The sequence below is a fragment of the Pteropus alecto genome, unplaced genomic scaffold, assembly GCF_000325575.1.
Source record: "Pteropus alecto unplaced genomic scaffold, ASM32557v1 scaffold338, whole genome shotgun sequence".
Taxonomy (NCBI): Eukaryota; Metazoa; Chordata; class Mammalia; order Chiroptera; family Pteropodidae; genus Pteropus; species Pteropus alecto.
In genome coordinates this window covers 972,771-988,743 of record NW_006441995.1, presented here as the reverse complement: position 1 = coordinate 988,743, position 15,973 = coordinate 972,771, and the positions used below count along the sequence as shown (strand labels likewise).

The following is a 15,973-nucleotide window of genomic DNA, read 5'->3' as shown; positions in this document are numbered from 1 at the left end:
ACTTCAGTCATATGGCATGGGTAGTAAATAAAGTGGTGAGATAAATAAGGCTAAAAGATCAATGAGTTTAAGCAAACACACACACTCTTGACTGTTTCTAATGACACTTACTCTAAATGGTTTTAATCCCTTCTGTGTCTGTGTATAACATAGTGATTAATGGTACAAACTCTACAGTTAGAATGCCTGCATTCAAATCCCTGTTCAATCACCTACTGTGTGACCTTAAGCTAATTAGTTAGTCTCTCTAAGCCTCCATTTACACATCTGTAAAATGGGGATAATAAATGTACCTATGACACAGAGCAGTTATGAGAATTAACTGATATAAAGAATTCAATCAGCCTCAATAACTGTTAGCTATGATACTGATTATTAATGATTATTATATACATTATGATTACAACTATGTATCTACACATTTCTTGTTTAGCAAAAGAAAAGCATTTATTTCTGTATTAATATATACACCTGGTGGCTAAAACTCAAAAGACATAAAAGGGCAAATAACAACACATTTTCATTTCACCTTGGTCTCCCAGACAACCAGTTATTTTCTCTATAGAAAATGAGTGTCATCGGTCTCCTGTATACCTTTCCAGGAATATTTTATGCATATATAAACAAATAGTATATATTGGTTTTTCCAAGCTCTTTTAAAAAACTTTTTAAAAAAATTCTATAAAGTGTTCTTTCACTCAATATATTTTGAAGATTGTTCCACAGTTGAACCTTTTCTTGATGACTCAGGTAAGTGTTTTTCAAGTTTGAGTAATAACACCTTCCTTTTGATGGGAAAATATATTTAGAGATCACTTTGTGATGACAAATAATTTTTATTATAATATTATTTAATTGCATATGAACATATAAATAGGCTCCTTATACTTACAACTCTTATAAAACTATAAGTTCACAATGAACTTAAAAATAAATACTAACCATTCCACACTCACAGGAATGACTATCATCAAAAACACAATAATAAATGCTAGTGAGAATATAGAGAAACTGGAACATTTATATATTGCTAGTGGGAATGTAATCGCTTTAGAAAACATTTTGTCAAGTTATTAATATGTTACACATAAATTTACCATATGATCTAGCAATTCCCAATTGAAGTATAGAGATGGAAACATATGTCCATCCAAAGACTGTACACAAATGTTCATAGCAGAATTATTCATAATATCCAAAAATGGAAACAACCCAAATGTCTACCAACTGGTGAATGAAAAACAAAATACACTACATATATACTTATATTTATATTTACATACATATGTATATCATATATATAAAAAGGAATCATAAAAAGGAACAAAGTACTGATGTGTGTTACAACGTAGATGAACCGCAAAAAGATTATGCTACGTAAAAGAGGCCAGACACAAGAGACCACGCCTCATGTGTATAAATTATTCCATTTATATCCAGAAATGTCCAGAAAAAGCAAATCTATAGAGACGAAAAGTAGATTACTGTCTAATGCTGGAGGTGAATATGGAGAGTGACCACAAATGGGAATGAAGTTTGTCTTTAGGGTGATGGAAATTAAGATTGTGGTGATGGTTGCACAAGTCTGTAAGTTTACTAAAATGTATTAAAATACATACTGAAAATGAGTACATTTTATGATATGTAAATTAAACCTCAATAAAGTAATTTTGAAAAGTAAATACTAAAACAAAAGAACCAATAAAATTCAAAATAATTTTAAGATATTATTTGTTGAAACAATATCATATAAAATAAAACAATTTCGTTATTGTGGAAGAAATTGATTATATCCCTCTACAACAGTCCTCTAATCTACCAATAGACCAACAGGCTAATGAATACCTGTTGCCTGCTACAGCACATGCCTATTTTACTGTGTTACAGTGATAAGTCAATTTTCTCAACAGCTGTCTCTTTTATAACTACTGTGAAAACTTTGTTCATACAGCACTTTATGACAAAATAAGCTTTCACTTGGTGCCAATGCATCATTTTATGTACGAAGTGTGTCTCTGCTCCTTTCTCCTAAGACCATGGCCACTGAAAATGAAAACAGCACTTGAGCCCAGGTGATTTTGAACACAAAGGTAAACAAATCTGGACATTTGGATTGTGCCAAATAATTATCAAAATGAAAAATCAAATTTTTAATTAATGAAAAGAATTCATGAGCCCCTAAAATTATACCCATAAACTCCAGTTTGATAAACCTGAATACTAAAGTATTCAGAGCCATCTGATTTCACACTAAATGTTATCCATACAGTTGAGCAATTCTAGTAAGTGCCCATTCACAAAATGGTTTTATAATTGTCATCAAGTCACTTAGTTTGTGGATTGTATCTCTATAAGGCATGACTAAAAACAACCTTGTCTTCAGTGATGAATCACTGGGGGATTTCTGAAATGAAAATTTATTTTAACATTTATAAGTCAAATAGGAATAGTAACTGCTTGTAGAAAGAAACATCTGATGAAAAACAGTAGCATTCATCTACTTGAAAAGGTTGAACATTTAACACAAATGATTATCAACTGTTGAAAACCATCATCTGGTAATAAAAACTACAAAAATTTTTCTCAAAAGTGAATAGAGTGAATATACAACCAATACTTATTACACAATAATTGTGTTGCATCTGAGTAAATAACATTTAGTTGACTAAATTGTCCCAGAAATTAAAGCAAAACACTTGGCTTATAAATCGCCAAACTAATCATTAACTTGTTGATTTGTTAGCAGACCAAAAGATCAGAATAGAGGGATATCATTTATTTTCCACAATAAAGAAATTGTTTCCTTCTATATGTTCAATTGAGTTTTTTTTTTAATTTTTTCATGTCAAAAACATAAAACCTTGCTTTGCATGGTTCTGATACACATAAATTTCAGTTATGTAAATAATACCAGGCCCCAACAATATGGTTCAAATTTTAGTTATTATAGTATATTAACTGAGTAACTGCATAAAGTACAAACTTTGCTGCTAGCTTTTCAGTCCAAAAATCACTATGTAAATAGCAGATGTGCATCCTGATAAATGACAAATGATACCACGTTTTCCAAAGTCTGTCACTGTGATTGGTCACTGTGAATGCACAGACAGCAAATCATGTAGTTGTGTTGCCTCCTTGTCTCCTGGTGATAAACCCATGTGACATTTTACAAAATGGATAATCAAAAAAGGGCTATTAGACAATATCAAAATTTTCACATGTGCACAAAAAGCATTTCACTTCTCACTACTTGTTCTGGAGAAACACTCAATTTACACATATGCCCAATGAAGTATAAAGAAGATAATCAGTCCATCATTTGTTTGTAATAGTGAAAAAGTGGCCACAATCCTAAAGTCCATCAATGATGGAATAGCTAATAAGTATAGCAGTTCTCAAAGTGTGTCCTCAGACCAGGCACACCAGCAGCACCTGGGAACTTGTTGGAAATGCAAGTTCTTGGGCCATACAACATCCAAAAAATTGAAAACTCTAAACATGAGGTCTAGCATTTAACTTTTTAACAGGCCCTTCAGATGGTTCTGGTGCCTATTAAAGTTTCGAAAACACTAAACTATGGAAAGTTACACTCAGTATGCTGTGTAGCACTTAAAAAGAATACAGTATGCATATAGTGAGATTAAAAATCTCCAAGCGATATTGTGAAGTAGGAAAAAAATTATAAAGTAACAACCGACTGATACCATTTATGAAAACAAATAATAGTATATACTGTTTTTTTGATATGTACATATATTTGTTGATAACTGCATGAAAAAACCTCAATGAATATATACCATAATGAAAACAGTGATAACTCTAAGAAAGGGATTAAAATGAAAATGATCAAGAAAGAACTTCAGTTTTATCTGTAATGTTTCAATTTCCATATAACTTATATATTACTTGATTAATTAAAATGTTTTATAAAGAAGAGAATAGGGAATGTCTAGCCATTTTCAAATGAGCAGAAGATAAAGAATTCTTAACTTGAGTTACCTAAGTGATCTAAAAATTTTTAATATTTTATGAAAAATTTCACTCCATCCACATTTTTTTATAAAGAATACAGCTAGAGGAAGGGTTTGTGAGCCCAAGGATTCTACAAAATACCTGACCAGTACCCCCTAAAACTGTCAATGTTATGAGAAACAAGAGAAGACTGAGAAACTATCATAAACCAGAGGAGACTAAACAGACATGAAGACTAAATGTAATATGATGTCTTAGAAGGGATATTAGTAAAAAAAAAAAAAAAAAGTAAAATCTATATTAAGTTTGGAGTTTAGTTAATAGTAATGTACCAACGTTGGTTTAATGGTCACAAATGTACCATGGTAATGTAAGATGTTAACAATAGGAGAAACCTGGATAGGGGTATACCTAAATTCTGGACTATCTTTGCAGCTTTTGTGTAAATTAAAAAATATTCTGAAATTAAAAGTTTACTAAAATTTTGAAATGGAAATACCAATATGATCTTGTTATAAAAACACACACACACACACACACACACACACACACACGTATCTTTTCATTGCAAAGGTCAAAAAGCAATGATACCTCAATATGAATAAGCATATGTCACATCCAGATTTGGTCTCTAAATACCATTCTCACTTTAAAAAACAGGTCTCCATGGGGACATGTTGATTACAGGATTTAGAAAGGAATGTACCAGGAAATCTACATAATGCCCTGCCAGAAAACATGTAAGCTTTTAAAGACTAATGAAGTCATGTCAAAACTACATAGCAACCAGGGAACCCACTGGCCGAATCTGGGACAATTTAAACATCAAAAAGAATAATGACTGCAATTGAATGAAGCACATGAAAATTTTAAAATCATAAATACTGACACTTGAAAAAAAAAAAAAGCCAAAAAAAAAATCACCACCAATAACAGCAACAACTCATTTATCACCACTTGAGCTGAAAATGGGTAATTAGGGAAATAACTAACCATATATCCCGCCTCTCCAGTAGGAACTGTATTTCAGGGTAACCAATAATATTAGTTAATGAAAAAAAGTCCTTTAGAAGAATGCCAGCAAACAAATGTAGATGAAATAATAGAATTAGAAAATCACCAACTTTAAACCTCAATGAGGTAAATGATTTAGGTACTAGTAATCAATGGACACTAAACTTATTAAGTGAAGCGATGACAAGAATCTGGATATTTATATTGTACCAAAGTATCTCCCCACAAAAGTTCTTGCCTATCTCAAGCATATAATATTAACTTTAAATGGAGGAATCAGATGTCACAAACTTAACCCAGAAGTCAACCTTAGTTGCTAGGTACTAGTAGTGTCAACTAGACAATACATGCCACCTGGTGTGATAAAATACAGATAATAATCAAGCCTTTAGACCCTCGATAGGAAATACTGGAGATAAACAGTTAAAGGAAGTAATTAGAAAATCAGGGAAGAACCACCTTATAGAAGACAACTGGACCTGTCTCTATTTAACAAAGTCACAGGAAAGAAATGATAGGAAGGAGAGACTATTCTATATTAAAAGATATGTAAAAGAGGTACAAAATAAACGTGATACATATTACTTGGTTGGATCCATATTTGATAAATAAGCCTTAAAATATATTTTGAGGGCAAATGGGGAAATTTAAATATGAAATGGTTATTAGAAATATTAAGGAATCCTAAATAATTTTGTTAGAATAATGGAACTATGTTTATATGGGAAAATGTCTATATTTTTTGAAAGATACATGCTGAAGTATCTCAAAGTAAAAGTTTTGTCTGTCTTTATTTTTAAATACTTCAAAAATTATGAAAATGAGATGAAGCAAAATCATAAAAATGTTTACTATTGTGAAATCCAAGTAAAGAGTAGATGGCTATTATACTAATCCCTCTACTTAGTTCTCTGTGTTTGAAATTTTTCACAGTAAAAGTGAATTACAGATGAATATATAAATAGATAGCTATAAAATACACATTGAGTCCAAAAAAAACACTGTCATGAAAAGCAGAGTCACATTATTTGGATATTAGGGGCAAATGATGAAAAAGTTAAATAGTTCTCATGATTTAAAGAGTAACATTCACATACTGTTTACAGTATTAGAGTTTATATCAATTATATATGGATTGTCAAGAATTCTGTTTCCATCTAACCTTTGATAGCTCACTATTATTGATAGGATGCAACAATTTAATTTGGAAGAGAAAATAAGCTTATTCTTGGGCTTTTTTGCATTTTCAATTATGACAGTGTAGCAAATTGCATAGTTTAGTAATAGAGAACTGGTAATTTAGTAACTGAGACTCATGAGACGTATTCTATTCAGCACTAATCATTAGATCTATGAGAGCTGAGAGCACTGGACAGTCCTGAACAAGTCAGTTTATAGTTGTGAAGGCAGAAGGAGAGCACAATTCTTATATGAATCAAGAGACTATCATGTGGGAAAATGGGATTAACAGCATATCTTAAGTACATTTTCAAAAGGTCATCATACTAACTCAAGATAACGTGTTACTGTCTTGAATCATGAGAGCTATTTTAAATCCAGACATTATTGGAGATACACAGTTTTTGCAATTTTTTTTCATCTCCAACTGATCATAGATCTACCATGTTCATTTTAGAGACATCTCAAGTGTTTACTAGATAGTTTAAGAGTTATGGCTTCAAATTTACAAATCATTAACCAATGTCACTCCAATAAATTCAATTTAGAAAAATTTACAAATTAATCTGTTTGTAGAAAATTGACCAGAGCCACTTTAGTCAAAATGGTTATTTTGCTAGAGCAGCTGTCAGAGAAATCTGAAATCTCAGACCCAATATTGATCTACATATAGACATTTATTATCTAAGCATTTATTAGCAAAAACAGTTCATATGACCTGTTCTGCAGGCTTAAGAACGATCTCAGCCATCTAGCCTTTTAGATGATCCAACCACCACTTTCACGTAAGTGGTGAAAGTGGAAGCAAACACCCAACAATCCAGAGACGGAAACATTTTCCATGTAATCGATGGAATCCAGAGCTTACAGGTGGTTATCAAATTTAGCAAAAACATCATCCCTAAGAGTTCGGGTTAAAAGCAAAACTAGAATCTTATACCCCATTCATGCCAAGAGTAGGACATTGGGTCTAAGTAATTTTAGCTAATCCACATGCCTTGACTATCTTTAAATGTCGTCACTAAGAGCCCATTTCCAACATATTATGCAAGTTAACAAGACACCAGTTTGACCAATAAAAATTCATTTTTGATATCCAATATGCTAGAAGATCAAATAAGGTCAAAAATAGAAATAAGAGGGTGCCTTCTGGTAGCAACAGGTAAAGCCCTTTCTGATACATTGCTAGCTGGCCATACCTGCACAGTGCAGCACAGACTAACACCTGGGTACTGGTTTAACATATGTCATACACATATACGTAATATTATACAGTATTTATTGAAGTGTTTTAAAATAAACTAGACAAAGTAATAATTTCTAAATAAAAATACTTTTTAAAAAAGAAAATGTCTTAAAACATAGGTTAATGAAACTAAAGGAAAGAAATTTAAGGTACATTTTACTTTCATTTCAATAATGAAGGTAGTATGTAGTCGAATAAACTTATTTTATCTTGGTACAAACCATTATAGATGGAATTCAAATGACATCTATCCATCTTCAAATATGAAGGTATTAGTTGAGCAAAACATACCATTCACAGGGTTGAAGGGATCGAAATGCCTTAAAAGAAGCGTCCATTCCAGCAAAATCCCAAAACTTAACATCATAGTCATATCCTCCAGTCACCAAACGGGCACCTGAGGGATCCAGACCCAAAGCAGAAACCTGGTTTAAAAAAAAAAAATTAATTGGAGAAAAACTACTTACAGTCTTTTATAACATTTCTTTTCTCTAACCCCACCTCCTATCTTATAGGCATTGGACATATAGACCACCAACTGTTGTTACTTCTGCAAAGTGAGAATGGACATCACTTTCTATATTATTTGACTTTGTTGAGTACTGTTTCTTTGGAAAATTTTTAAAAAGAAAAAGTTTAATTTCTCTAATCTGCCGCTTTGTCCCAACTTATCTATTATGTACTCAAAATAGTTATCATTACAATTCCATATGATAAACTAAGTTGCTTTAATAGATAAGTAGAAATCTCACAAATGATTCAGTTTTTTCAATAAACAATTTTGAGGAAACCTTTCAAGATAGTTCAACTACCACTAAATGAAGAACACATGAATTTAAAATTAGCAAAGTGAGTAACACCAATGGGAATTTTAAGAAATCTATTCAATAAAGTAAGACAAAGTAGAAATTATTATCTTGTGCATATGGCTAAATGACTCAACATAGTTACCTTAAACAATTATTTTTAAAGCTGGATTTGTAAGTGGCTAACCAAATTATAATAGTACTTTTATTGGTTCCATGAAATATTTGCTTTTCCTGTGAACTTTCCTGGTCCAATTTACAGGTGAATGTCCAATGTGTAATCCACTGTTCTTGAACTACATTTAACATTCTGTCAGAGCAGGAAGTCCCTGGATCTAACACCCTCTCAGAAGAAAAGAATTCCATATTTAATGTGATTATCATATATATATGAAACAATAAAAGGATCAAAGTTTATATAAAGGATGCTACTCTAAATTAGTTCTTCTAATAAACAGACTTGAAATCTAATTAAATGTAATAGAATTACTGTAATTAAAACCAGATACTGACAAAATAATGTATATTCATTTCAATTATTATCTGCAAACACTGATTTCAGAATACAGTTAACCTTGAACAACACAGGTTCGAACTGCGTGGGTCCACTTAGACACAGATTTTTTTCATCTTGTAAACAGATGACATATCAATAAATATAGTACAGTACTGTAAATGTATTTTCACTTATGATTTTCTTAATGACATTATCTTTTCCCAGGTCGACTTTATTATAAGAATACAGTATGCAATACATACATAAAATATGTGTTAATCGACTAGTTTGTTATCGATAAGGCTTCTGGTCAACAGTAGGTTATTAGTAGTTAACTTCTGGGGGAGTCAAAAGTTATATGTGGCTTTCACCCCCATGTTGTTCAAGGGTCAAATATATTTATATAATTATATTAATTGTATAGAGATGTAATTAATAGCTTACTATATTTAAATTAGATGTGTATTCCAAATGTGTTAAAGAAAGCATACAAATGAGAACTGTCATTTTTTATGCCTGAACAATAATATATCTTAAAACTTAAAATAAATAAACAGTAGCTTTAAAATCTAGAAGGTAACTTCTGCTATCATCAACTATAAACTTACTTGCCTCCATGCCCATGCTAACTTTTCCTCCCGTTAAAATTTAAAAACCATCCCTCCTCCTGATTAGGCTAACCCCACCAATGTTCATCTCAATACAATGCAATCTGAAGTTGCAAATTCATTTGTGGCTTGTCTATCTACACCTGTTCTCCCCTCAAGAGCGTAAGTTCCACTCCCACCCTAGGACCACCATGTGCAGCCACAGAGGCAGAGGCCTGGGGTCCGGGTGGGAGGAGTGGTGACTAGCTGTAGGTATCCTCAGTGTGTCCTCCTGGGGAAAAGAAAAGGGATATTTAGAACCTGAGGTTTCCAACTTCCTGGGGGTCATTTGGAGAACGTGCTCAAAGTGAAACCTGGGAGGAAGCAACTCCTCACCTAAAAAATGTTCTCCTTGACTCAGATGTGATTTCTTTGGTTGAGAAAGAGAATTACTATTATGTCACTATATGAATGAAAAGAAAGTGGATGTGATTCATGATTTAGAACCAAAGAATGCAAAACCTAAAAAAATTAAAGTTGGAAGTGGATTCCTTGTAAAGAATTTTTTCCACTGAACCAGCTTTTCTGGAGACTACATTGTTTAAAGAAACAAGGCTATGATCCATGCAAAATGAACACTTGTTAGGTGAAGAGCTGAATAATATACAAATTTAAAACTGGAGCATCGGAAGATAGCAACACTTTTATAGAAGTCTAGCATTCAATATAGTTATCGATATTATTTTGGCACATAATATGAGAAAATGCTGATACACACAGATAAATATTTGTAAACAATAATAACACTCTCTTGATATTTTTAATCTAACTCTCATGTCAACATACTGCTCAATCAAACTGATCTAGGACAAAAGTGAAAAAGTAGTGTTTAAAGTTATAACACTAACAACTCTTCTTATTTTATGATAAACATAAAAATCAATAAAAATCAAACCACACTGTATTATCACACTCACTTGAAACTGCTCAGTTGAATATCACATAGTATACATAGCTGACCATAGTAAGTATATTTAAGAAATAGATATATTTCTTCAATGACAAGGAAGAAGAGAGAGAGCAGATAAACTGTTATAGATTAGGGATATAACAAACAATGATGACTGTCTTAAGAGAGAGTCAAACATCATTTGAATACTGATTTGAACGTGCCAACTATAATGATGTGTATGGGATAACTGAAGAAATTTGAACACTAATGGGATTAGATGATATTAAATAATTATTGAAAAAATTTACATATTATAAAGATGTTCTGATTATGAGAGAAGGAAGGAAAGAGGAGAGGGAGAGAGAGACCAGCCTCATCTCTTAGAGCTTCATACTGAAGTATTTACAGATGAAACCATAGGAAGTCTGGAATTTGCTTTTAAATAATCTCATGAGATGAGTAGATGGAAAAGGGATGTGGAGGCTTACTAGAAATGAAAGCGTATGAGAAACAAGACAGGCCTTATGTGGAAAATTGGTAAGGCTCAGAGATAAATAATATAGGTATTCTTTTTAGTATTTTCTATACTTCTGTAAGTGTCTAAATATTTTTATAATAACTAGTTGGAAAAAAGAAAAACAAAAAACAGACAAAAGAGCCACCTTCCTAATAGCTGATATATTTCCAAGAAGTTGAAATAAATGCAGGGCAAAGGCAGGACTGCAAAAAGAAATTAGTTAACCTAATAGTACAATTAGTAGCTCTAATTGATTTTTGATGTGTAAAATAACTTGGAGTATTTTTTAAATGATATTTCTTTATAAGATAAAATTTGATTTGAAAAAACTAAAATATTTAAACAAAATATGTGTAAGACCCATGATAATCTCTATTATAAAAATCTCTGAACTAAGTGGTAGAAAAACTTCCTTTTAAGTACTAGCGGACTATAATTCTTTTCCATATACCTAAAAATATAAAAATTCATAAAACTGTCACTACTTCAGAATAAAAATATCAAAAGTCTGACTTAATAAAAATAGATAAAACATCAAGCATCAGATGAAAATAAGTTCTTAGGTACTTTGGTTTCAAGACCCTTTACACTCTTAAAATCCATTGAGGACTCCAAAAAGCACTTTCTTATGTTAGTTACATGTATCAATATTTGCCATAATAGAAATTAAAACTAAGGCATTTAAAACTATTTATTGTTTAATTCATTTAAAACAGCAATAAAGCCACTATATTCTAACATAAATGTTTTTATTAAAATATTTTAATTAAGTTTATTGCGGTAACATTGGTTAATAAAACTATATAGGATTCAGGTGTACAATTCTATAATATATCATCTGTATATTGCATTGTGTGTTCACCACCCAAAGTCAAATCTTCTGTCACCATATATTTGACTCCCTTTACCCTTATCTATGGCCCCCGCTCTGGTAACCACTAAACTGTTTTCTATCTATGAGTTTTTGTTTGTTTATGTCGTTCGTTTGTTGCTTTCAGTTTTATATTCCACATATGAGTAAAATCATGTGGTTCTCAACTTTTCTTTCTGATTTATTTCGCTTAGCATAATGTAAAAACAAAAACAAATAGGACTATATCAAACTAAAAAGCTTCTACACAGCAAAAGAAACCATCAACAAAACAAAGAGGCAATCAAATGAACAGGAAAAGATATTTGCAAACAACGTCTATGATAAGGGGCTAATATCCAAAATATATAAAGAACTTATACAACTCAACAACTAAAAATGTAATAACAAATGTTGGAGAGGCTGGAGGGAAAAAGGAACCCTCATATATTACTGGTGGGAATGTAAATTGATACAGCCACTATTGAAAACAGTATGGAGGTTCCTCAAAAAACTAAGAATAGAATTATCATATGACTCAGCAACCCCTCTTTTGGGTATCTACTCCCAAAATTTAAAAACATGCACCCCGATGCTGACTGCAGCATCATTCACGGTGATCAAGACATGGAAACAAGTGAAGTATCTTTTGATAGATGACTGGATAAAGAAGATGTGGTATATATATACAATGGAACATTACCCAGCCATAAGAAAATATGAAATGCTGCCATTTGGGACAACATGGATGCATCTTGAAATAATCATGCTAAGTGAAATAAGTCAAAGTATTTTCAAAAGCAAAACATTTAGTGAGAAGAATGCCACTGTTTTATAACATCCCTGTCTATTAATTCTATCATCTGTGTCATTTCTGGATCTATTTGTATTGACTGATGTTTTTGCCTTCATTGTGGAACATATTTTCTTACATCTTTACATGTCAGACATCTAGAAAAAGGTAGCTAATTGTAAAGGAAAAGCAAGATAATTTTATTCTGTCGTTTATTTATAAGCAGGTTTCATTCATTTAACTACCACTTTTTAATAGATTTTTAATAATAAGATAAAATGGTTTCATCTTGTATCTCAAAATTTTTACATTATGAATCTTTAAATGACGAATAAATATAAAAATATAATCTATAAATCTAATATAATCATAGCATGATACAGTGACTATTTTATGTTCATTTCTTACCTCGACATTCATCTAAAAAATGAACTCAGGCCTTTTACTGATATAGAAATAAAGCTAAAAGTAATGAGAAATTTTCCCACACCATAAAAAAGAAAACTATACTTGAGTTTCATTTCTTTCATTTGTAATGTTCTCATATCAAAGAAAAAGAGGTTTTAAAGCCAACAATAACAATGACAATAATAAGTGTTCCTATTTTAAATGAAACCCAATGGCTATTTTGACTGAACGGAAAAGTAATCTTTCCTTAATGTCTATAGTGTTTGTGTTATCAGTTGATTGTACAATCAGTCTTAATGTAAGTGTTATCTTATTAGTTCACTTTTCTGTAAGAGCCCTGTTATTAAGTATCAAATTTTTTTAACTTACTGTTTTAGTGCCATGCTTTAGCGTTATTTCGTGAGAGTCAGGGATCTTTTGGACAGGATTCTGAAAAAGGAAAATTCCATGACATCAATGAGTAATATAACATATTTGAGGGGAACTACATACCACATTCACAGAAAAGATAATTTTTTAAAATTGCATCACTAGCTTTTTATCACATAGCTTTAAAAAACATGCAATAAAAAGTGTTAGGGTATCTTATTTTTGCATGTCTAGATAGATTATAATTGGTCACTTAGAGCTGTTTAATGAATTTATCTTAAATCTCTAAAAAGATAAACCTAAGAAACTCTCTAGGTTGCATGAAACCATAAGGCCCTCTCAGTATCCAAAATATTTAAAGTCCTCTTTTCATGGGTACTCGGGCATACCTTAAAGTACGTATGTACTTAGTTTATAACAGACAACAAAATCTGCACTGGGTAGATGTGCATACCTTTTAACCCACAGAAGTTGAAAAAACAAGAACTGCTGTTCAAAAATGGTACAAATAAGGAACTGAGTCATTCACTGATTCATTGATTCAATAAACATTAATTAAAGGGAGATTATACCAGATGCCAAGTGGCATTAGCTATAGTCTCTAATCATGCCCCTTCCCAAGAAGCATACGGTCTAAAAGGGAGATATCAGTGATTCTAATTCAGTATAACAAGTGCTATGACAGACACAAGTATGGACAGAAAAATTGAGGGATAGACAAGATGGATGCAAAATAAAACATAAGAGGTCACAGTGATCATTTGAAAATGAAGTTTCATTGTTTAATAAAGTCTTCATTATCCAAGAGCAGAGTAATCATATCAAAATTCTATGGCCACTACAAATTCATGTTAAGATTATCTTGCAATCTACTTAATAAAATATTTGTAATCTCACAGCCTTTGGTCTCTATCTCTCTTCATTCTTTAGTTTATTTTAAATTTTCCCCCTATGGCTCATTCTCCTTTGCATATAAACAATTAAAGTACTTCCCATATTAAATACACACACACATACTCACACACTAATTTCTCCCGTATTTACTGCTATACACTGTGTTCCTTTGCAGTTAAGCTTCTTCACACTATACTTTTCAGTGTCTCCACTTTCATTTGGCCACCCTTCTACCTCTACCACTTTGGCACTTGTCATTTAATTCCTAAAGCCTAGCACAGTTCCTGGCACTTAAGAGACTTTCAGTAAATATTTTTTAAATGAATAAACAGGTCACTATAAATGCCTCTGGACACTTTTCAGAACTTAACCTGCACACCTGATCTTTCAACAGCATGATAACTACTAAGCTATTTTCTCTATGTTAAAAATGTTCTTCCCTGGGAGAAAATATCCTAGACAATGAGACATAAAAGCTAGAGTTTTTAAATCTAGCTCTGCAACTCGTTAACCCTGCCATAACCTCAAGAGAGGTATGACTCTCAGTTTCCTCATTTACAAAATGAGGATAATCATACCTGTTCCTCATAGAGTTTGGCACAAAGCAGGTGCTCGATAAGTGACAGCGACCATTTATTCTAAGGCTTACCTCCTATCTTTCTGGTCATATTATCTTAGTCTATATTTGGGTTCTCTTCCCCTTTACCTGGCTAACTCCTACTCAGCCTTCAAGACTCAATTCAGATGTGATCTGCTTCTAGAAGCATTTCTCAGCATTTCAAACTCTGGCTTAAATTAAGACCCTTATATGCACTCCCATGGCAACTTCTCCTTGTCGCTATCAAAAAACTTATCACACTATATTGTAGTTTTTGACCTGTCTCCCTCCCCACCACTCCCTAACCAAACTGCAAAATAGACACTTCTCAAAGACTATGTATATAACTATCATCTCTGCATCTCCAATCCACAAAACAGCTGATGTATGGCAGACACACACGAAAGCTTTTGGAATGAATTAATGCCCCAATGTCCACCTTGTAGATCATATTAGATTGTAATTTTTAATTTACTTTCAAACATTAATGTTTATGTCCGTTAAAAAGAGCGGGTGCTATCCATTAGGTGAGCCTGGTGAGTGAGAGTCAGGGGATGATTGAAGATTTTTAAAAAGTCAAAACCTTTGAAGACCAAATGATTATACCACAGACTGAAAGCAAATTTAAAGTTGCAACTATAGAGAAATAAAGGCAGCTTTGTGTTAGGCTATTTGCATCTGAGAGATTACTGGAGTCCATTACTATCACAGATCGGAGAAGGAGATTAGGGACCGAGAGGCGCTGAACAAAAACACTTAATCTCACAGCAACCCAAGGAACTGCTGGAGAGTTTACAGTTATTTCAAGACCAAGAGGTTACTGTATAGTTTACTATGTTTGGGAAAGTGCTGCACATACCTATTTCGGAGATATCAATATTCCATCACAAATTCCAACATAATTTAAAAGTCGAACAAATGAATTCTGGACTACCCCTACATTAAATTATTTAAGTCACTACTCCCTTTGCAATTGACAATATCTGTAAGTAATAAAAACTCATGCATAAGTGCTAACTAAGTATTCTTGCAAGAAACAGAACAGTTCACATGTTTCACTTAGAGAGGAATCTATATAATCTGTGTCTCATTTCATAACTAATAACCTTTTCATCACTCAGGAAACAGAAACACTGTCACCAAAAAGAGGGATGAATATTATTTCACTGAATTCAGTGCAGAATGTGCCTATATATAGACAATTTCTGACATTTAAAGAAAAAACTTACAAGAACACAGAACAACTTAGTATTTATATTAGGAGTGAATTAAATGTTTAAATAAATGTTGTT

The 15,973-nt window shown here is 32.0% G+C and overlaps 1 protein-coding gene across 1 annotated transcript in view; it reads right to left on the bottom strand.

Moving 5' to 3' along the window:
- Positions 1–15,973, bottom strand: part of WDR70 (WD repeat domain 70) — a 226,215-nt gene that overhangs the window by 172,789 nt on the left and 37,453 nt on the right. Inside the window, exons 6-7 of the mRNA XM_006919492.3 lie at positions 13,190–13,249; positions 7,703–7,836 (exon numbers count right to left, since the gene is read on the bottom strand). Coding sequence (XP_006919554.1) covers positions 7,703–7,836; positions 13,190–13,249 — 194 coding nt within the window. The remainder of the gene's footprint in view (positions 1–7,702; positions 7,837–13,189; positions 13,250–15,973) is intronic.